Here is a 16,023-nt window from a genome sequence, read left to right on the forward strand (position 1 = left end):
GAGAGAGAGGAAAGAGAAAGGGAGGGGGAGAGAGAGAAAAGGAAGGAGAAAGACAAGGAAGGAGAAAGGGAGAGAAGGAGAGAGAAGGAAGGAGAAAGAGGGAGAGAGAGAGGAAGGAGAAAGGGAGAGGGGGAGAGAGAGAGAAGGAAGGAGAAAGAGAAGGTAGGAGAAAGGGAGAGGGAGAGAGAAGGAGAAAGAGGGAGAGAGAGAGAGAGGAAGGAGAAAGGGAGAGGGGGAGAGAGAGAGAAGGAAGGAGAAAGAGGGAGAGAGAGAGAGAGAGAGAGAAGGAGAAAGGGAGAGGGGGAGAGAGAGAGAAGGAAGGAGAAAGAGAGAGAGAGAGAGAGAGAGAGAGAAGGAAGGAGAAAGAGAGGCTTTTTCAGCAGATGATGACTTTGATTACCTTACAAGGTGGCTTGAGCATCAGGGATGAATCCTTACATTTTAGAGCATGCGTTCTGGAAAGCATATATTACCAGTCTAGACAAAAGCCATTGTTACTCTTCACAGATTGACTGCTCTCCTGAAATTCTCTTTTGCCCTTTCTTCAGAACCACCCTACTATTTCCAAGCCAGAAATAGTGAACAAGAATCCACAAGAGTAGTGAGGTGGGTTAAGTTTTGGGCTAGCCACAAGGGTACCTAAGTTTTGGCTCACCCTGTTCTGGAAACTCATTGCCTGCCTGAACCTTCTTCTTTCAGCCAATTCTTAGAATGGATGTGCAGGGAAAAAATTGGAGGAGACAGTGCTATTGTCATCATCTTGAACTCCAGGCGGCAGTTTAAAATACGAATTTTAACAAATAAATGTGTGGAAGGAAGCTGGGAGATTGGAGAAACATGATAGCTTTGACTGGCATGTTGGGACCTGCTTCAACAGTAGACTCTATGTGGTTGGTTAGATCCATAGGCACCCCCAATGGACGATAAGAAACCTTGGGTGTTTGGTTTGCCAACACTTAAATGCTTGATGCTAGTGTTTCTCTGTGGATGCTTAAAGAAAGGATGGGGTCTGTAAATCAGGTATTACCATAGTTAATCTTCTCAGATTAGTTTAACGTGTGAAGAAGCTACAGTGCTAAATAATGTGATTGAAAGATGTGTGAGGGAGCTAGGAATTCCAGCTGTGTCTGGACAGTGGTTCCTTTGGTATCCTGTAGAAGTCAAGACTCTCTCAAAACTGAGCAGAAACTTGATGGGATTGGTTGTGCTTGCTGGCATTTTTGTTGTGTGTACACTTTCTTCCATCCTTGCTTGGTGGCCAGAGATTATAAAAAGTGCCATATAAACAACCCCATCGCCTCATGACCACCATCCAATTATTTTGCTCAGGTTTGTAATGTTGCCTGTAATTCAAATGGAAGAGCAAGGATTGAGAACAGAACTTTGTCTATCCAACCAAACCTTTACAATACAGAGTTTCTTTGAAGTGGCAAGGGATATGGCCTTGGCCTCCTTTATTGGCCTCTAATCCAGAGTCAGAATAATTGGATAAAACATATTTGTGCATCCGATTCCTACAGAGTATCTGTTTCATTTAGTGGGGGCCCTGATTCCCTGGTTCTTTCAAATAAAAGCATTATCCTGTTCCACGTTTAAAAAAATCCAGAATTGCCTTTATTGAATAGTTTGCATGCATGAAGCAACAGACCGTACAGTTTTCGGAAAGTGACATAGATTACCGAGTGGGGTTTCCTTGCACACCAGCCCTCTGCCCAGTTTTATTGGCCTCTGGAGGAAAAAGTGTGAAGATTTAGGATGATGTCTTTGCTAAAAGTAGAAAGGATTGTCCCCAAAGCCTGCTGCTGACATCAATACCCATGACAGGAATAAAGTAAAACACAGAGACCCTGCCACATGTTGAAGGTTTAGCCCAGATGTTTCGCTTCTATGTTATACAGGCAGTGCTTCCTTTGGCACCTTCACTATTGTCCTTTTGCAGCAATTGTTATTTTTTTTTTTTTAAAAAATATCTTTGGATAAGAAAAGTGCACTGAGGATATTATCGAAAGCTTTTTAAATACCTCCCCACTTGTACCCTAAAAAGAAAAAAAAAAGAAAGGAAAAAAATGATGATTTTTTTTCCCCCTCCTACATTCAGTGATGACACCCTAGTGAGTATTCTGTATCAACAAAGCAGGTCCATCTTCCATTCTTCTCTCTTTGTTGCCTCAATGCCCTTTTAATTTTATTTTACTTTCTGGAAGAGAAGAGCCATTCTGATTAAATTTATCTCTTTAAAAAAAAAAGGATTACCTCTTCCTTTCAAGGCTCTGTTAAGGTTTTTCTCTGTAACTGCTGGGAAATTAGTAAACAGCATTTTAAAAAAAACACACAAAAACCTGCAGTATTTTAGCAAGGCTCTAGAACAGTGGTTCTCAACCTTTTAATGCCGCGACCTCCAACCGGTCATAAGTCGAGGACTACTCAACTGGTCGTAAGTCGAGGACTACTCAACTGGTGCAGCACCATTTGCAGAATGGGACTTTTGGCGGGCTCAGCAGGGCAGAGACAGCCTGGACAATTCCTATTGGCTTTGAAAGCCAATAGAATTAGACTCTATTCAAGAGAGTCTATTCTATTGGCTTTCAAAAGCCAATAGAATAAAAGGGAGTAGCACAGCTAAGGAAAAGGGGGGAAAAATGGCAGACTGCATTGTTTGGCGACCCCCGTGAAATGGTCGTTCGACCCCAAATGGGGTCCCGACCCACAGGTTGAGAACCACTGCTCTAGAATTAAGAATCGTGATAAGGATCATTCCTGATTTTTTAGCATCTTTTTTAGAGAGTCCACAAAACATCCAGTTAGATTATTAGATCATTTTATGGGCGAGGGGTGGGGGAATCAAATCCTCATTGATGTTATACGCTATTGAGTTACATAGCTCTTTAAACTTCCAAAGTTTTGGAGTGGGGTTAGGTTGCTATTAAGCATAGATTAAGTTTGTGTAGGAAGAGAGTTGAGACTGCATCTTTTTTATTCTAATAGTTGTTTAAAAGGCAAAGAGATAATCAGTCAGCAATGGGAGGGATGTTGCATATTTCCCAACCTTTAATTCTCAGTGAAGGGAGAAAAAAATTCTAAATAAAAGTTAGTATATTATTTAGAACTGTAGAGGCCTTGGATGGGCAAAAACAACAAGAATGCTTTCTCAAGTATCCATTTTACAGGATGGTTTTTAATATTTCAACTCATCTATACACATGTTCTGTGATCATTTTTTTTGTCTGATGCTACTAGTTCTGATTTAAACGATTCAGGTAACAGCGGATGTGATGGCTTTAGTTTAGTAAGAAAGATCTATGGATAATAGAATAACAGAGCAGGAAGGGACCTTGGAGGTCATCTAGTCCAACCCCCTGCTCAGGCAGGAAACACTATACCATTTCAGACAAATGGCTGTCCAGTCTCTTCTTAAAAACTTCCAGTGTTGGAGCACCCACAACTTCTGAAGGGGAGTCCTTCCACTTATTAATTGTTCTCACTGTTAGGAAATTTCTCCTTAGTTCTAGGTTGCTTGTGTCCTTGATTAGTTTCCATCCGTTGCTTCTTGTCCTGCCTTCAGGTGCTTTGGAAAATAGCTTGACTCCCTCTTCTTTGGGGCAGCCCCTGAGATATTGGAAGACTGTTATCATGTCACCCCTAGTCCTTCTTTTCATTAAACTAGGCATACCCAATTCTAGCAACTGTTCCTTATATGTTTTAGCCTCTAGTCCCTTAATCATCTTTGTTGCTAATAATTAGATAATTAGATCGTTGTTTTTTTTTTTTAAATTCCCTATCAAAAAAAAAAAACGGGTTTGTATCCATCTTTTAGTTGGATGCAAGCATCTAGGAATTTAGACTGCCCATACAATTCTGGGTAGCAGGAAACATTCTGTCAAGCCCAACAACCACGTATGGTTAGTCCCTCTTCTTTCATCTTCTAAGAAACAGGATGTGCCATGGAGTGTCTGTAGTTATTATCTACATCTTTTAATTGTGTGGAAAACCGTTTTGCACTCAACTGTCTTTGAACTGCAGCTAGAAAGCTGGGTTAATTAGCACATACACACATGCACACCTCTCTATGTTCTCTGGAGAAGAATGAAGACCCAGAGAACAGCATGAATGGGTGCTTTCACTGAAAAGGACTTTAGCAAAATGTTATCAAGCAGGCCCTAGTTTTGAAACAATTTTAAAACCAGTTTGTAATATAGCATGAAGGAGGACCAGCGTATGTGAAAAAAAAAAATTGTTGAAAATCCCACTGGCTTTGAGCTCAGCTAAAGAAACTCATTGAACGTCAGGCTATATTATATATATTTTAAAAACCCCTCTTTTTATCCATTATTCCATGCCATCTTCCTTTCCAGCTCCGATTTTATCTTCTCCCATGCTTGAATACTGGCTGTAGAGAAAAAAAAGGAGTATAAATTGAAAGAATACATAAAGGTAATAGTAAATACTTTGGGCAGCCATTATATTGGAAAGCAGTTATTTTGAACAGTTACTTTTACTGTCTCTCCCCTTCTGATCTCGGGGATTTGGGGCAGGCTGCATAATAAAAACACCCCTGTTCAATTTGTGCTCCCCTATTGTGCCTGTGCAACTACACTGCTAGTACAAAATGGGTGGGGACTGAAAACAAATACACATCCACCGTAATTTTTAAAAACAGAGTATTTCGTTTGTCTTGGGCTGAAAGGGAAAAGGGGGAAGGTCTCTGGAGATCAGAGAGAAAAGCATTTTTTTCCACAGGCCACCCTCGTCTGGGGAGAAGCATTTTGAATCTTGTTAATCTAGGTTTAGGAAGTGGGACAACACAATTCTCAAGATACATTTAAATCACACGTATGGGCCGTGGCACTTTCACTGGTTGAAGTGGCCCTGGTGAAAACAGCACACTTCTTATTAGGTGACCCTGCTTTGTACGGTTCTTTCCCCCCCCCCCCTTTTTTTTTTGTAGGGTAGGTGGCAGATTTGTGATAACTCAGCTCCTCTTTCCAGCAGTGATTTATTATTAGCGTGTACAGACCTTTCTTTTCTCCCTGGAAGCCGGAATGGAACACAACTACAGCCTCTCTTTCCCCTGGCTTCTTCTTCCGATGAAGTCAAAGGCAAATTCGTTTTGGCTTTTGTTATAATATAAGGGGAACATCTCTTACAATGGGTTGGGATTGTGTAGGTGTGTCCTGTGTGACCTAGGCACAGGGGAGAGGAGGGGGGAAAGAGAGAAGAAACATATTAACCCTCCCAAGACACCCACCACATACTTTAAGGCTACCGGCAGTTAATTTTTGACCTCCATCGGGTGGTCCTGAATCAAGTAATTGCCCGCCTCCTCTTTCTGCTCTTTTCTCTCCTCTCTTTTCACTGGCGAAACCCTCTTTCCCCCCCCTCTGCCCTATACATATTCATCTATTTGCCCCACCATCAATCTGATCTCTTTCTATATCTCACAATATATATACACCCTCTCTCCTTCTCCCTGTCAGTAATATATTTCCATCCCATTTCCTGTCCATCCACCCACCGACCCTCACTCTTCCTCTTTATATATTGGGCCCGGCATTCTTTCTGCCTTCCCTACCCCACTCACTGTATGACTGCCTTAAGCCTCCTTAAGTCTACTTTCCAGGATTGGGGGGGGGGGAAGAGAAGAAAGAGGAGTGGGTGTCAAAGGGTGCGCAAAAGGGGAGCTCCCATGGGGCGCAGACATAGCTTTGGCGGGTTTCCATTGCCTTTGGGCCCCGGGTTGGCAATAGGCTGCCGATCAGGAGTTGCAAAACTAGAGTAAGGTTCACCTTTTGTCTGGTGGAATAAACGGGAGAAGCGAGGAAGACGAGGAAGACGGAAATATTAGGATCTTTGCAGAGGGGGCAATGATGAGCAGCCTTAGGTTTGGGGGGAGGCGGCATGGGCCCCGAGCCCTCCATGTTCCCGTTCAAACCCGGTGGGCTTAGCGCCGAAAGGATTGGGGAGCGGAAGGAGGCGAGGAGGAGTCGGGGACGGAGGAGGCGAGGGGTCCTGCTTCCCTCTCCCAAATCGTGAAAAACAGAAAGAGGCTCTCGGCACGAGTCGGAATAAGTCGGCGGCGGTTCGGGCCCAAGAACCGAGTGGCCGGATCCAGGAGACACGAAGCCTCCGTCCTTGGTGGCCGCTTCGAGGGAAGCGACCGAGGCCCTCCGGCCGGTGTGGAGCCGCTCCTGGCCTCCCTTGACCCCGAAGGGGGCCGAAGGGAGGGTAGGAGGGCACGGCCGCCTCTGCCCCGGGTGTCCTTCCTGGGGGGGGGGTGGAGGGCGAGGTGGGGCGACGAGGCCTTGCCTGGGCGCGGACGAACCGGACGGCGCGGCGAACGGAGAGCTTGTCCTGGATCCTGGAGGAGTCGCCCGGCCTCGCTTTCTCTCCTCCAGAGAAACAAGCCGGGGCAAACGACGGGGCCGTTCCGGGAGAGGCGAAGGCGGCGTGAACTCTGCAACGAAAGTGGGAGAAAAGCCAGGCCGGCCGGGTGGAAGCCGGTGGCGGGGAAGAATTATGGCTTGCAACCGCCCCCCATCCCACCCCGCCTAATTATGTATCCTGGGGGCTGGGGAGGGAGGGGGGGGGAAACTGGAAGGTCACCCCTTTATTATCGCGGTGCTTTGCAGTGATTATCCGTGTAAATCTCTCCCGTAATAATAAACCTGGAAAGAGCCGCTATTGGCGGCGGCGGGGGTGGGGTGGGGTGGGGGGTGTTGGAGGTGACACGTTAATTTAAGGAAGCCGGAGGAGAAAGTCCGCGGCGATTAAGGCAGCTTTATTTTTAGCGCCACCAAAGCGGAGTTTGACCCGCAAGAAGGTGTCAGGTGTGTGTGGGTGTGTGTGCGCGCGCGGGGGCGCGCGGGTTGGTGTTAATTTTTGAAGCCGGAAGGGCAGGCAAAAGAAAAGATTATTTGCTGGGAGAAGGGTGGCGGGTTCCACCCCCCCCCTGTAATTCTCTCTTTCCCCAATTCTTCTGCTTCCCCTCCTCTTTTTTTTCTACACCCACAGTAAGCTTTACACCTCAGGAGTAATTGCTTTTGTCTGGGTAAGGGCTGTACTTGTGCAAAGAGTGAAGAAAGAAAGAAAGAAAAAGGGGGGGGGTGTATATTGGAAGCGGAGGACCCCGTGGGGGGGGGGAGACTGAGAGGGACGGCAAGTCGCTTGCTTGGATGTCATCTGTCAAAGCGGGGTGGTTGGAAGGCGAGAGGGAGGGGGCGAGGGGGGGGAAGAAGCGCGCGCGAGATAACGGAGAAGACAATAAAGTGGGAATCGCGGGCGGCGAGTGATGGGAGGGGGCCAGGCGGAGAGGAGAGAGGAGAAATTCGGACCAGGCTAAGGGGGGGGGCAGTGTTCTCTGAACGGGGGCAAGACAAACACGCATTCACAGGCATTGTGGCGGCGGGGGGGCGCGATCGGCGTTTCACATTCGCGCACGCATGCATGCTTTCCACCTCCCTTTCCTTTGCCCCCCCTCTCTTTTTGTTTTGTTTTGTTTTGTTTTGTTGCAAAAGCCTTAAAATGATCCGCACGGTCCCGGTCCTGGTCGAGTGACCAAACCCCGCGCGGCCCTTACCAAGCGGACACGCACGCACGCACACACACATAACACACTTGTCTGGCTCCAGACCCGTGCACGCACGTGTGTAAGCGCCGAAAGCGGAGCGTTGCTGGAGGGAGAGAAGGGCGAGCTCTGTCCCGTTCCCACCCCCTCTCCTACCCCCCCCCCCACCCCCCACCTCCCCGCGCCGGTTGTCACTCTCGGGAGAGCGTCCCCCGTCCGGCGTGTGTCTCCCCCACCCCGCGCCCGGCTCCCTTTGCCGCTCGCCTGCCCCCCCCCCATCCTTATCTCTCTCTCTCTCTCTCTCTCTCTCTCTCTCCATCTATCTTTATATTATTTTTTTTCCCTCCGTGGGGTTATGCGGAGTGTCACTCACAGGTCCTCGCAATGTTCATCCCGCTGCCGGTCCCCTTGGTCTTCCAAAGATCCGCCGGCCCGGAGCACGGATGGCGCCTCAAATCGCCGCTCGCCCTGCGCTCTGCAAACGGTAAGGAGGCAAGCGAGAGGAAGGAAGCCGGGCGAGAGAGGGAAGGGGAGCCCCCAAAGAGGGCGCGGGACCCCCGGCCCGGCTTGCGAAGGCCAGCCCAGGGCAGCGAAAGGCGCCCCCCCCCAACTCTTCCTGCCCGGCCGCCGAAGAGGAGACGAGAGAGGAAAGGAGGGGAAAGCAGAAAGTGGCGAGGGGCGAGCGGGTTTTTATTCAGGCGGTATTGATCCGGAGTGTCACTGCTCCGTATCGAACCTCCGGCGCCGGCATCCTGCGGTCGATAGACGGAGGGGGTGGGGGGCAGAGGGGGTGGATGGTAGCGGCGGCGGCAACAGCAGCGGGAAGAGGCGAAGAGCCAGCCGACGGCCGAAGGCGCCGACGGCGCGGACGCCGGTCGGAAGAGGCCCGGGCAAACGCGGGGCTGGGGAGGGAAGCCCTTCTCTGGCTGGCGGGGAGGGAGGGAGGGGGGGCGGGAGAACCGGCTGGCTCCTGTCCCTCCCCCGCCCCAGCCGTCGCGGTCCCAGCAGCAGAGCAGCCTTAGAAGTGCAATCGCGGCGGTTTCCTTCTCCTTAAAAGCGCTTCCCGCATCCCCCCCCCCCAACTGCGAGGTTGGAAACAAACCAAGGTTTTGACTGCTGGGGGATCGGGAGGGGGGGGTTGGAAATTTGGAGGAGGGGGAGAATTTTCCGGGACCAGGGGGAATTGGGGGGGGCAGAGGTGAGCCGTAGAGAGGAGACACTTGTGAGATCCTAGCAGAAACCCCAAGCCCCCCCCCCAATGCTCATCTGTCTCAGCACATCAAAATCCCTCCCCCCCCCAATACCTGGTTGGAATTTCAGGTGCAACCTCCATCCTGCAGTTACTCTGATCCAGTAATTTCTGTTTTAAGTTGTCAGTGGTGCCCCATCTCTCCCCCCCCCTCTGTTTAATCATGTTTAGTTTACCTGTTCCTGTTTAAACCTGAGCAAGTTCTTTCCATGTTAATGATTCTCACAGAGCCCTCCTCTAGCCACTTCGAAGGGAATTCTAGACTTGTGAACGAAGCTCTGTTCTTAGTCTCCATGGAGTTTTCTAGGTGGGAGCAATAAATATGCCTGCTGGCTTGGGCTTTAAGGAAAAAAAACAAAACCATTATTGTCCCCTCTCCAAATTGCAGACCGTTTTCTGGGCTTCCTGCTCTCCCCAGTTTTCAAGCATTCAGCCGCCAATCTGGGGGTTTAATCTCCACACTTGGTAGGAAGTTGCTCTGCTTCCTTTTGTTTAGCTGCTTCAAAACCTTATGCTCACCACCACCACCACCACCTCCTCCTCCTCCCCCCCCCATCATTCATAGAGATCTGGGTGGTTATTAAACAGATGTTTAATTAAACATTACTGAAGTCAAAAGATAAGCAGAGTGGGTTGGTGAGGCTGACCCTGCAGGGGAGGAGAGTTGTTGGGGACTAGTGGTTAGAGCAAAAAGCAACAGGGCTGATTTATTTGGGAGCTGGAGTCCCTTGGATCTATGAAAGACATTTTTAAGTGACCTTGGGGAAAATGTATCTTCTGGCTCTTAAGATTATGAGGTGGTAGATTGGATGGGGCCCGGATGGATGCAGCATGCCGGAACTGGCATTCATTGTCGGCCTCTTTTTTATCTCCTGCTTCCCAAAGTTAAGAGGAGAACCAGGCGTTTGGATAACGGATGCTTCTACTATTACCCAGCTGATCCTGGGAGAGTCATCTTTCCTCATAGATTGGACAGATGAGATTTAGGAGTTGCTAGGAATGGGGAAGGGTCAGAAATACAGGCAGTGGGACATCCGTGGGTGAGCCGGGAAAGAACCCTAAGAAAGTGCAAAGGCAGGCTGGGATGTGATCTGGGCAAATAAAAACCAAGAGGCGATTGCAGAATCTGCTCTTGACACATTCTTCCTCCTCCTCCTCCTCCTCCTCCTCCTCCTCCTCCTCCTCCTCCTCCTCCTCCTCCTCCTCGTAGGCTGGCAGGGTGGGGGGGTTCAGAGAAGTGGCTGCAGAGCTGGCCATCTGTGTGCACCCCTCCCCCAGCACTGCTGCAGCCAGCTTGGTGTGGAAATTGTATTGGTGTCAAGCCCAGTCCGTGCTAATGAACCTGGAGGTCTGGGAAGTGAAGCTTGTTCAGAAGCAGAAATCGATTTTCCAGCCTGTAGTAACTGCCCCCCCCCTCCACCCCCACATCCTCTCTCTCTCTCTCTCTCTCTCTCTCTCTCTCTCTCTCTCTCTCTCTCTCTCTCCCTGGACAGAGTAGTAAATGTGTGTGTGTATACCTGCACATGTATGAAGGTCTGTGTCCTTGGTGCTTTCTTAGGTAGGGCTGGAAATGGGATATCCCAAAACCCAATCAAGCTCTGAAGTTGTTGTAATGAGGTGTAGGAAACCTGGGTGTTCTTTATACAGGAGCAAGGGGGAGATGAGGAGAGGCATAAGATGACTGTGACTTTGGGTTTGTGGATTCTTTTTTATTTTGGGGATCATTGTTCACATTACACGCAGAAGGCAAAGGATAAATCCCAATCAAGAGGGCAATTGAGATTCTCAAAATGTGAGGAGGACCAGATAGTCTTTTGGTTTTGGGAACATATTTGGAGAAATCGGTCTGAAACTCAGGTCCAAATGGCCAACCAGATGCGCTGAGACTGGGGATATATATCACTCTGTCCTCTCTTGTGTTGCTGTGTGTGGGTGTGCGCGTATGTGTGCACTCACTGGTGTGTGTATATTTACAGGGATCTTTGTCACTGATACCTCATAAAATTGTGTCTTTTCCAATGTTGCATAGTTGCTTTATGCTGTGATTCATATGTGGTTTCTCCCCCCCATCCTTTTAAAAGTGTTATTAAAGGAGGATTTGTTTTTCTTTCCCCTTATCTTTAATTTGAATGAAAATCCATAGTATTTTTTAAAAAAAGAAACAACAGTTGATAGGTTTAAAAATCCACATACTAAAATGTCCTTTTCGATGCTGTATTTTAAAACTTCAGGGGTTCATAATTGGATAATGCTTTTATTGCCTGGTTTACTAATAGGATAAGGTAGAAAGCTTTTAAGTTAGACAAACCTGCACTTCAAATCATTTTTAGTATCTGTCTTTGTACATTAAATGGCCAAAATATGAGAGTGCGAGAAGAATGAAGGTATTCCAATGGAAAATAAAACAATCCCTGTGTCCATTGCAAAAGGATAAAAATTTAAAAGACCACCTTCTATAGACCTTCATCAGACTGTGCCTCTAAAATGCTCCCTAAATGCACAGTTTTCGATTTGAGTAACCATGCCTATTGGCAGCTGTTGAGATTTAAATTTGAATTTCACTTCTACATTTTTCATTTGACTAAACTTTGATTTGGGTTCCACAGCTTTGCATTGGAAATCTTGTTTACTTTGCTTTGAGGACTGATTAAAATCAAAACATGCCTCTATCTGGGGAAAAAAAATTCTGAACATAAGTTATATTTTGAATTCCTTTCTACTCAGTTGACACTAGCAAGTAATATATTTGCTAATAACGCGCTGAGTCTTTTACAAGCATTAAACCTTTCTGAATTTGAAGGACAAATTTCCAAACTCAGAGAGAAATTGGGTGAACACGCCTTGCTTGGGGTTTTGCTATGCTATTTTGTAATGAAATATAAACTTTATATTCTACACAATGCTTTATGAGACGCTCCTGGTACTTAAAAGCTATAAAGTACACCAAAGCCAGCTGACCAGTTCAAAGACATGGTGATAACATTTGCTTCTTCGCACCACCATTTCCATGGTATGACTGCCACATGATCAAACAGTGGGATGCTTTATACTTCCTGAATTCACATATGAATGCTCAGGGGACAGTTGTGATGCTGAGTTTACACAACACACTAAGTCCTAGATCTGGGTGAGGAGAACGCAGCCACCATGTTCGGCGCGCAAAGAAATGAAACACATTATAGTTTAACGATGGTCTGTTTTTTATAGTAATATCTCCCGAAATCTTTCTCTTTCTTCCTAGCATTTTCGTGCAAGTGCTTTTTTCTGATCAACCAAGTGTTGATCTGTTTGGTTGCTATAGGAATCGACTGACAGGCTTGTCACTGGAGCCTGATGTCATGGTTTGAGAGAGAGGGACTGGCCCAAAGTCACCCAGGCAGGTTTCATGCCTAAGGTGGGATTAGAATTCACCATCTCCTAGTTTCAAGCCTGTTGCCTTAACCACTAGACCAAACTGGCTCTTCAACCAAATGTTGATCTATTTGGTTGCGACAAGAATTGACCCACCGGTTTGTTGCCCAAAGCTGACCTTGGGTACATTTCCGCAAACTTTACAACCCCAATGAACTTAACCAGAAGCGTTGTGTGAATTGAACCCAGAAGTGTCTTAAACCACGAGACGGGTTCATTGAATTATAATTTCGTACCTTGATAGGCCAATCACACCACTGGAAAGCCATGGTCTCTCCCCCGTGCATATTTTTTACCTACAACTTGGCCAAGAAAGCTGTTGCTAGGACGATGAGAGTGCTCTGCTGTCTCAGATCCACAAGCTGTTAGCACAGAAATATTCTGTACCTCTGTGCGTGCACACCTTGCAAGTGTGAGTTACTATTGGTGCAATCTTTGATATGGTATGGTAGGGGTAGGGCTGGATGTCCAAGCAACGGAATTAAAAAGAAAGGATTTGGTTAGTATGTGGAGGACACCTAGTTTGGTCAGGGGACATAGCTATGTAAGTTGGCTTCGGAAAACAAAGAAGAATGGCTACATTTTAATAATGGTATTGTTGGGCTTCTGAGGATGAAGAAACAGAGAGGATCATTCCTAAGGGTTCTCTAGCTTTGCTCCAGAAATGAAATGTTGCTGGAATTGACCAGTTGGCCTCAGTGTAAGATGGTGGCGGTCCTTTATAGAGATCCAGGAACAGTCCTGGATGAAAAATCTGGGGATCACTTCATTCTTGCTAGCGCAGCTGGGGACCAATGTATTCGTCCCTTCCAACCTCTCTGAGTGAGGAGACCTCCAGGGGCTTTCTTACGGCCACTGCACACATGAGTGTGCTCCTGTTGGGTCACGGCCCGGTTGATTCCGGGCAACACGGACTCCCAAGAGGCCGGGTAGGGACTTTGGGCCGACCGTGAGCCATGTAGGGGTATTTCCATAAAGTGGCTGCCCGAGAGGCCAGTTCTCCTTCGCAAAGCTCTTCCCCCTCCTCCCCTGCCGCCTCTTGCCTCCTCCTCCTCCCCCCCTTCTCCTTTCCAGTTGCCTCTGCTTTTTTCCCTTAAATAATAATCATAAAAAGGTCAGCGGCAGGAGAGCTGCACACCCTGATTGGCCAAGCTCTGGGCCCTTTGTTCCAGCCGAGCCTCCGGGCACAGCCACGCGCCAGGGTCAGCAGGATTGGGGGGAGGAAAGGGGAGGAGGGCAGTCTTCCCAAGGGACTGGCCTTGGTAATGGTGCAGAGAGGGGGTCAGTGCTGAAGCTGGTGTGTGTGTGTGTGTGTGTGTGTGTGTGTGTGTGTGTGTGTGTGTGTAGCAGGGGAATGAGGGCAGGGTAGAAAATCTTCTCTTACCGAGGCAGCTTTTTCCAAGTCTCTACAACCTTCAACCCTTGGCTCGCCTCTTTCCGTCTCTGGCTCCAGCTTCCTCCATCCCTATGGATGATGCCCCTTTTTTGCCACCATTGATGTGGTCCAGATGTCAGTGGCCCAGGATGTAAGCCAGTGCCGACAAAGGGTTGCCTCTGATCCTCCCCAGACATACCAAGCAGGCACTTCGGACACTTTTGACTCTTAGCTTGAAGTATTTAGTCCTTCTGGCCTATGTTATTCCTCCTCCTCCTGTAATGCCTTCCTACCCTGTGTTTTTCTGTCTACCTCCCTTATTGCCTTCTTTCTTTCCCCACCTGTCCATTTCATATCCTGCTCCTTTCTTTATCATGCTTCGCTTCCCAAAACACCTCGTGCATGATGGCCGACTGTTCCCCACTAGAGAATAAAAGAACAACAGAGTTGGAAGGGACCATAGAGGCCTTCTAGTCTAACCTCCTGCTCGGGCAGGAAATCCCATACCATTTTAGACAAAATGATTGTCCAGTCTCTTCTTGAAAACCTCCAGTGTTGGAGCACCCGCATCTTCTGGCGTCCACCGAGTAATTGTTCTCACTGTCAGGAAATTTCTCCTTAGTTCTGGGTGGCTTCTCTCCTTGATTAGTTCCCATCCGTTGCTTTTTCTCCTGCCTAGTTCTAGCAGAGTCCTGATAGGAATCAAAGCTTCCTGGATATCCCCTTTTTCAGAGTTCCCAGGATTTACACCGAGCCCTTGAGTAGGCAAGGTTGAGAATTTTGTATGAGAGTTGCCAATTAACCGAGGGAAGATGGAAGCTATGAGGCAGCAACTGTTGTGAAATTCCCAAGAGCAAATGCTTGTTGGTTCTTCTGCCTTCCCTTCAAATCCTCCCCACTGCCTTCAGTTTTGCTGACTACACAACTTTCTCAGCGCAAGGAATCCTTTTTGATCTCAGTATCTGCCTTTCCCACCTAGCTAACCCTGCACTTTTCTGCTGTCTGATTTTGGTCCTCCTTTGGAGTTTTAAGACTCCAGATTTACCCTCTGTATTTTTTTTTTTTAAAAAAAACATGTCCTCTTCCCCCTCGCAATTAAACACCAAGTGGGTTCATTTGGGTTAGCAAAGGTAAAATGGCTGCTTTCCTGATGTGAACAGTGGCCAAACAGAATTGTCTCAAGGCTCCCGAGTATGAAAGGAGAGGCTGGCGGGGAGGAAAGGATCTTGAGGAGTGTGTTGAGTTTGAGATCAACCCATCATTCCATGTTATACCTGATTGCCCATATTCATGGCTAGCTAAAGCGGGATAAGCTACTTACCTGTCGGCTGTCTGCTGTCCCGTTTCCCCCCCCCCCTCAGCAATAGGTAAAAGGATAACAGTGACCTACTTCAGGAAGGTGTTTAATGAAACTGCCTCAGGTTTACAGGCCATTTGTTTTTGCTTATACCAGGGGTAGGCAACCTTGGCTCTTTTATGACTCGTGGACTTCAACTCCCGGAATTCCTGAGCCAGCATGGAGGAACTATGGCCCCTTCATGACTCGTGGACTTCAACTCCCAGAATTCCCGAGTCAGCCATGCTGAGGGGAAAGGGAGAGGTTTCCAAGCTGAGCCAGGCTGGCTCAGGAATTCTGGGAGTTGAAGTCCACGAGTCATAAAAGAGCCAAGGTTGCCCACTCTTGGTCTAGGCCCCACATCCTGAGAGGAAAAAATGCTTCGGCAATCAGAATAGCCAACATAAATTAGCTGGCCTGTATTTTCTGATCCCATACAGGAGCAGATGTCTACACTGACAAACATTTACTCCAAACAGCAAGTTGTGGGTGTACATGTTAGGAGAATTTGGAAGAATGACAGCTGTAGTAGTCTTTCTTCCCCCTCAATAGTTTGCGTGACTGGCTCAGGAATTCTGGGAGTTGAAGTCCACCAGTCATAAAAGAGCCAAGGTTGCCTACCCCTGGCTTATACAAACCAGTGGTAAGAAGCCGTTAAATACGAACTATTTCTTCTCTAGAAAGCCCCAAGGAGCTTCCAGGTGGGTGTAAACTACAGTTTCCATCACCCAAGGCCTATACCAGCATCTGGATTCCTTTGCTGAGCTAGAGGTTAGAATTAGTGAGCTAAATGTTGGTTTTAATGTTGAAGGCTAGAAATCAGGAGACTGTGAGTTCTTATCCTATTTTTAGGCATGAAAGCTGACTGAGTGACTTTGAGCCAACCACCAGGAGACAGTGAGTTCTAGTTCTGCCTCAGCCTTCAAAGCCAGCCTCTGAGCCATTCACTCTCTCTCAGTCCAACTCACCTCACAGAGTTGTTCTGGTGGGTAAAATTGGAAGAGGAAAGAGTTTCAGGCATGTTCATTGCCTTGAATTAGGTATAAAAATGATAAAGGTGGGATAAAAAGCCCCCCCCCCAAAATATTGCC

At 47.6% G+C, this 16,023-nt stretch overlaps 1 protein-coding gene and 1 long non-coding RNA gene across 8 annotated transcripts in view; one reads left to right on the top strand and one right to left on the bottom strand.

The window, feature by feature from the left end:
* Window positions 1-16,023, top strand: part of POU2F2 (POU class 2 homeobox 2) — a 136,957-nt gene that overhangs the window by 49,811 nt on the left and 71,123 nt on the right. For 3 of the 7 annotated variants that reach the window (XM_039352157.1, XM_039352154.1, XM_039352156.1), the window contains exon 3: window positions 7,937-8,045. The exons of 3 other annotated variants lie outside the window; for them this stretch is intronic. In XM_039352157.1, the coding sequence (XP_039208091.1) occupies window positions 7,946-8,045 (100 nt within the window). In that variant the 5' untranslated portion in view covers window positions 7,937-7,945. Of the gene's footprint in view, window positions 1-6,770; window positions 6,825-7,936; window positions 8,046-16,023 lie in introns of those variants that run through there. One more of the 7 variants, XM_039352158.1, reaches the window with a different exon arrangement.
* LOC120311995 lies at window positions 3,757-8,405 on the bottom strand. Its single transcript, XR_005557770.1, has 3 exons — window positions 7,935-8,405; window positions 5,015-5,180; window positions 3,757-4,387 (listed from the first exon to the last, which is right to left on the bottom strand). It is a non-coding gene; the product is annotated as an uncharacterized LOC120311995 (long non-coding RNA).

This window comes from Crotalus tigris, unplaced genomic scaffold (genome assembly GCF_016545835.1).
Source record: "Crotalus tigris isolate CLP2741 ecotype Arizona unplaced genomic scaffold, ASM1654583v1 scf7180000018413.2111637, whole genome shotgun sequence".
NCBI lineage: Eukaryota > Metazoa > Chordata > Lepidosauria > Squamata > Viperidae > Crotalus > Crotalus tigris.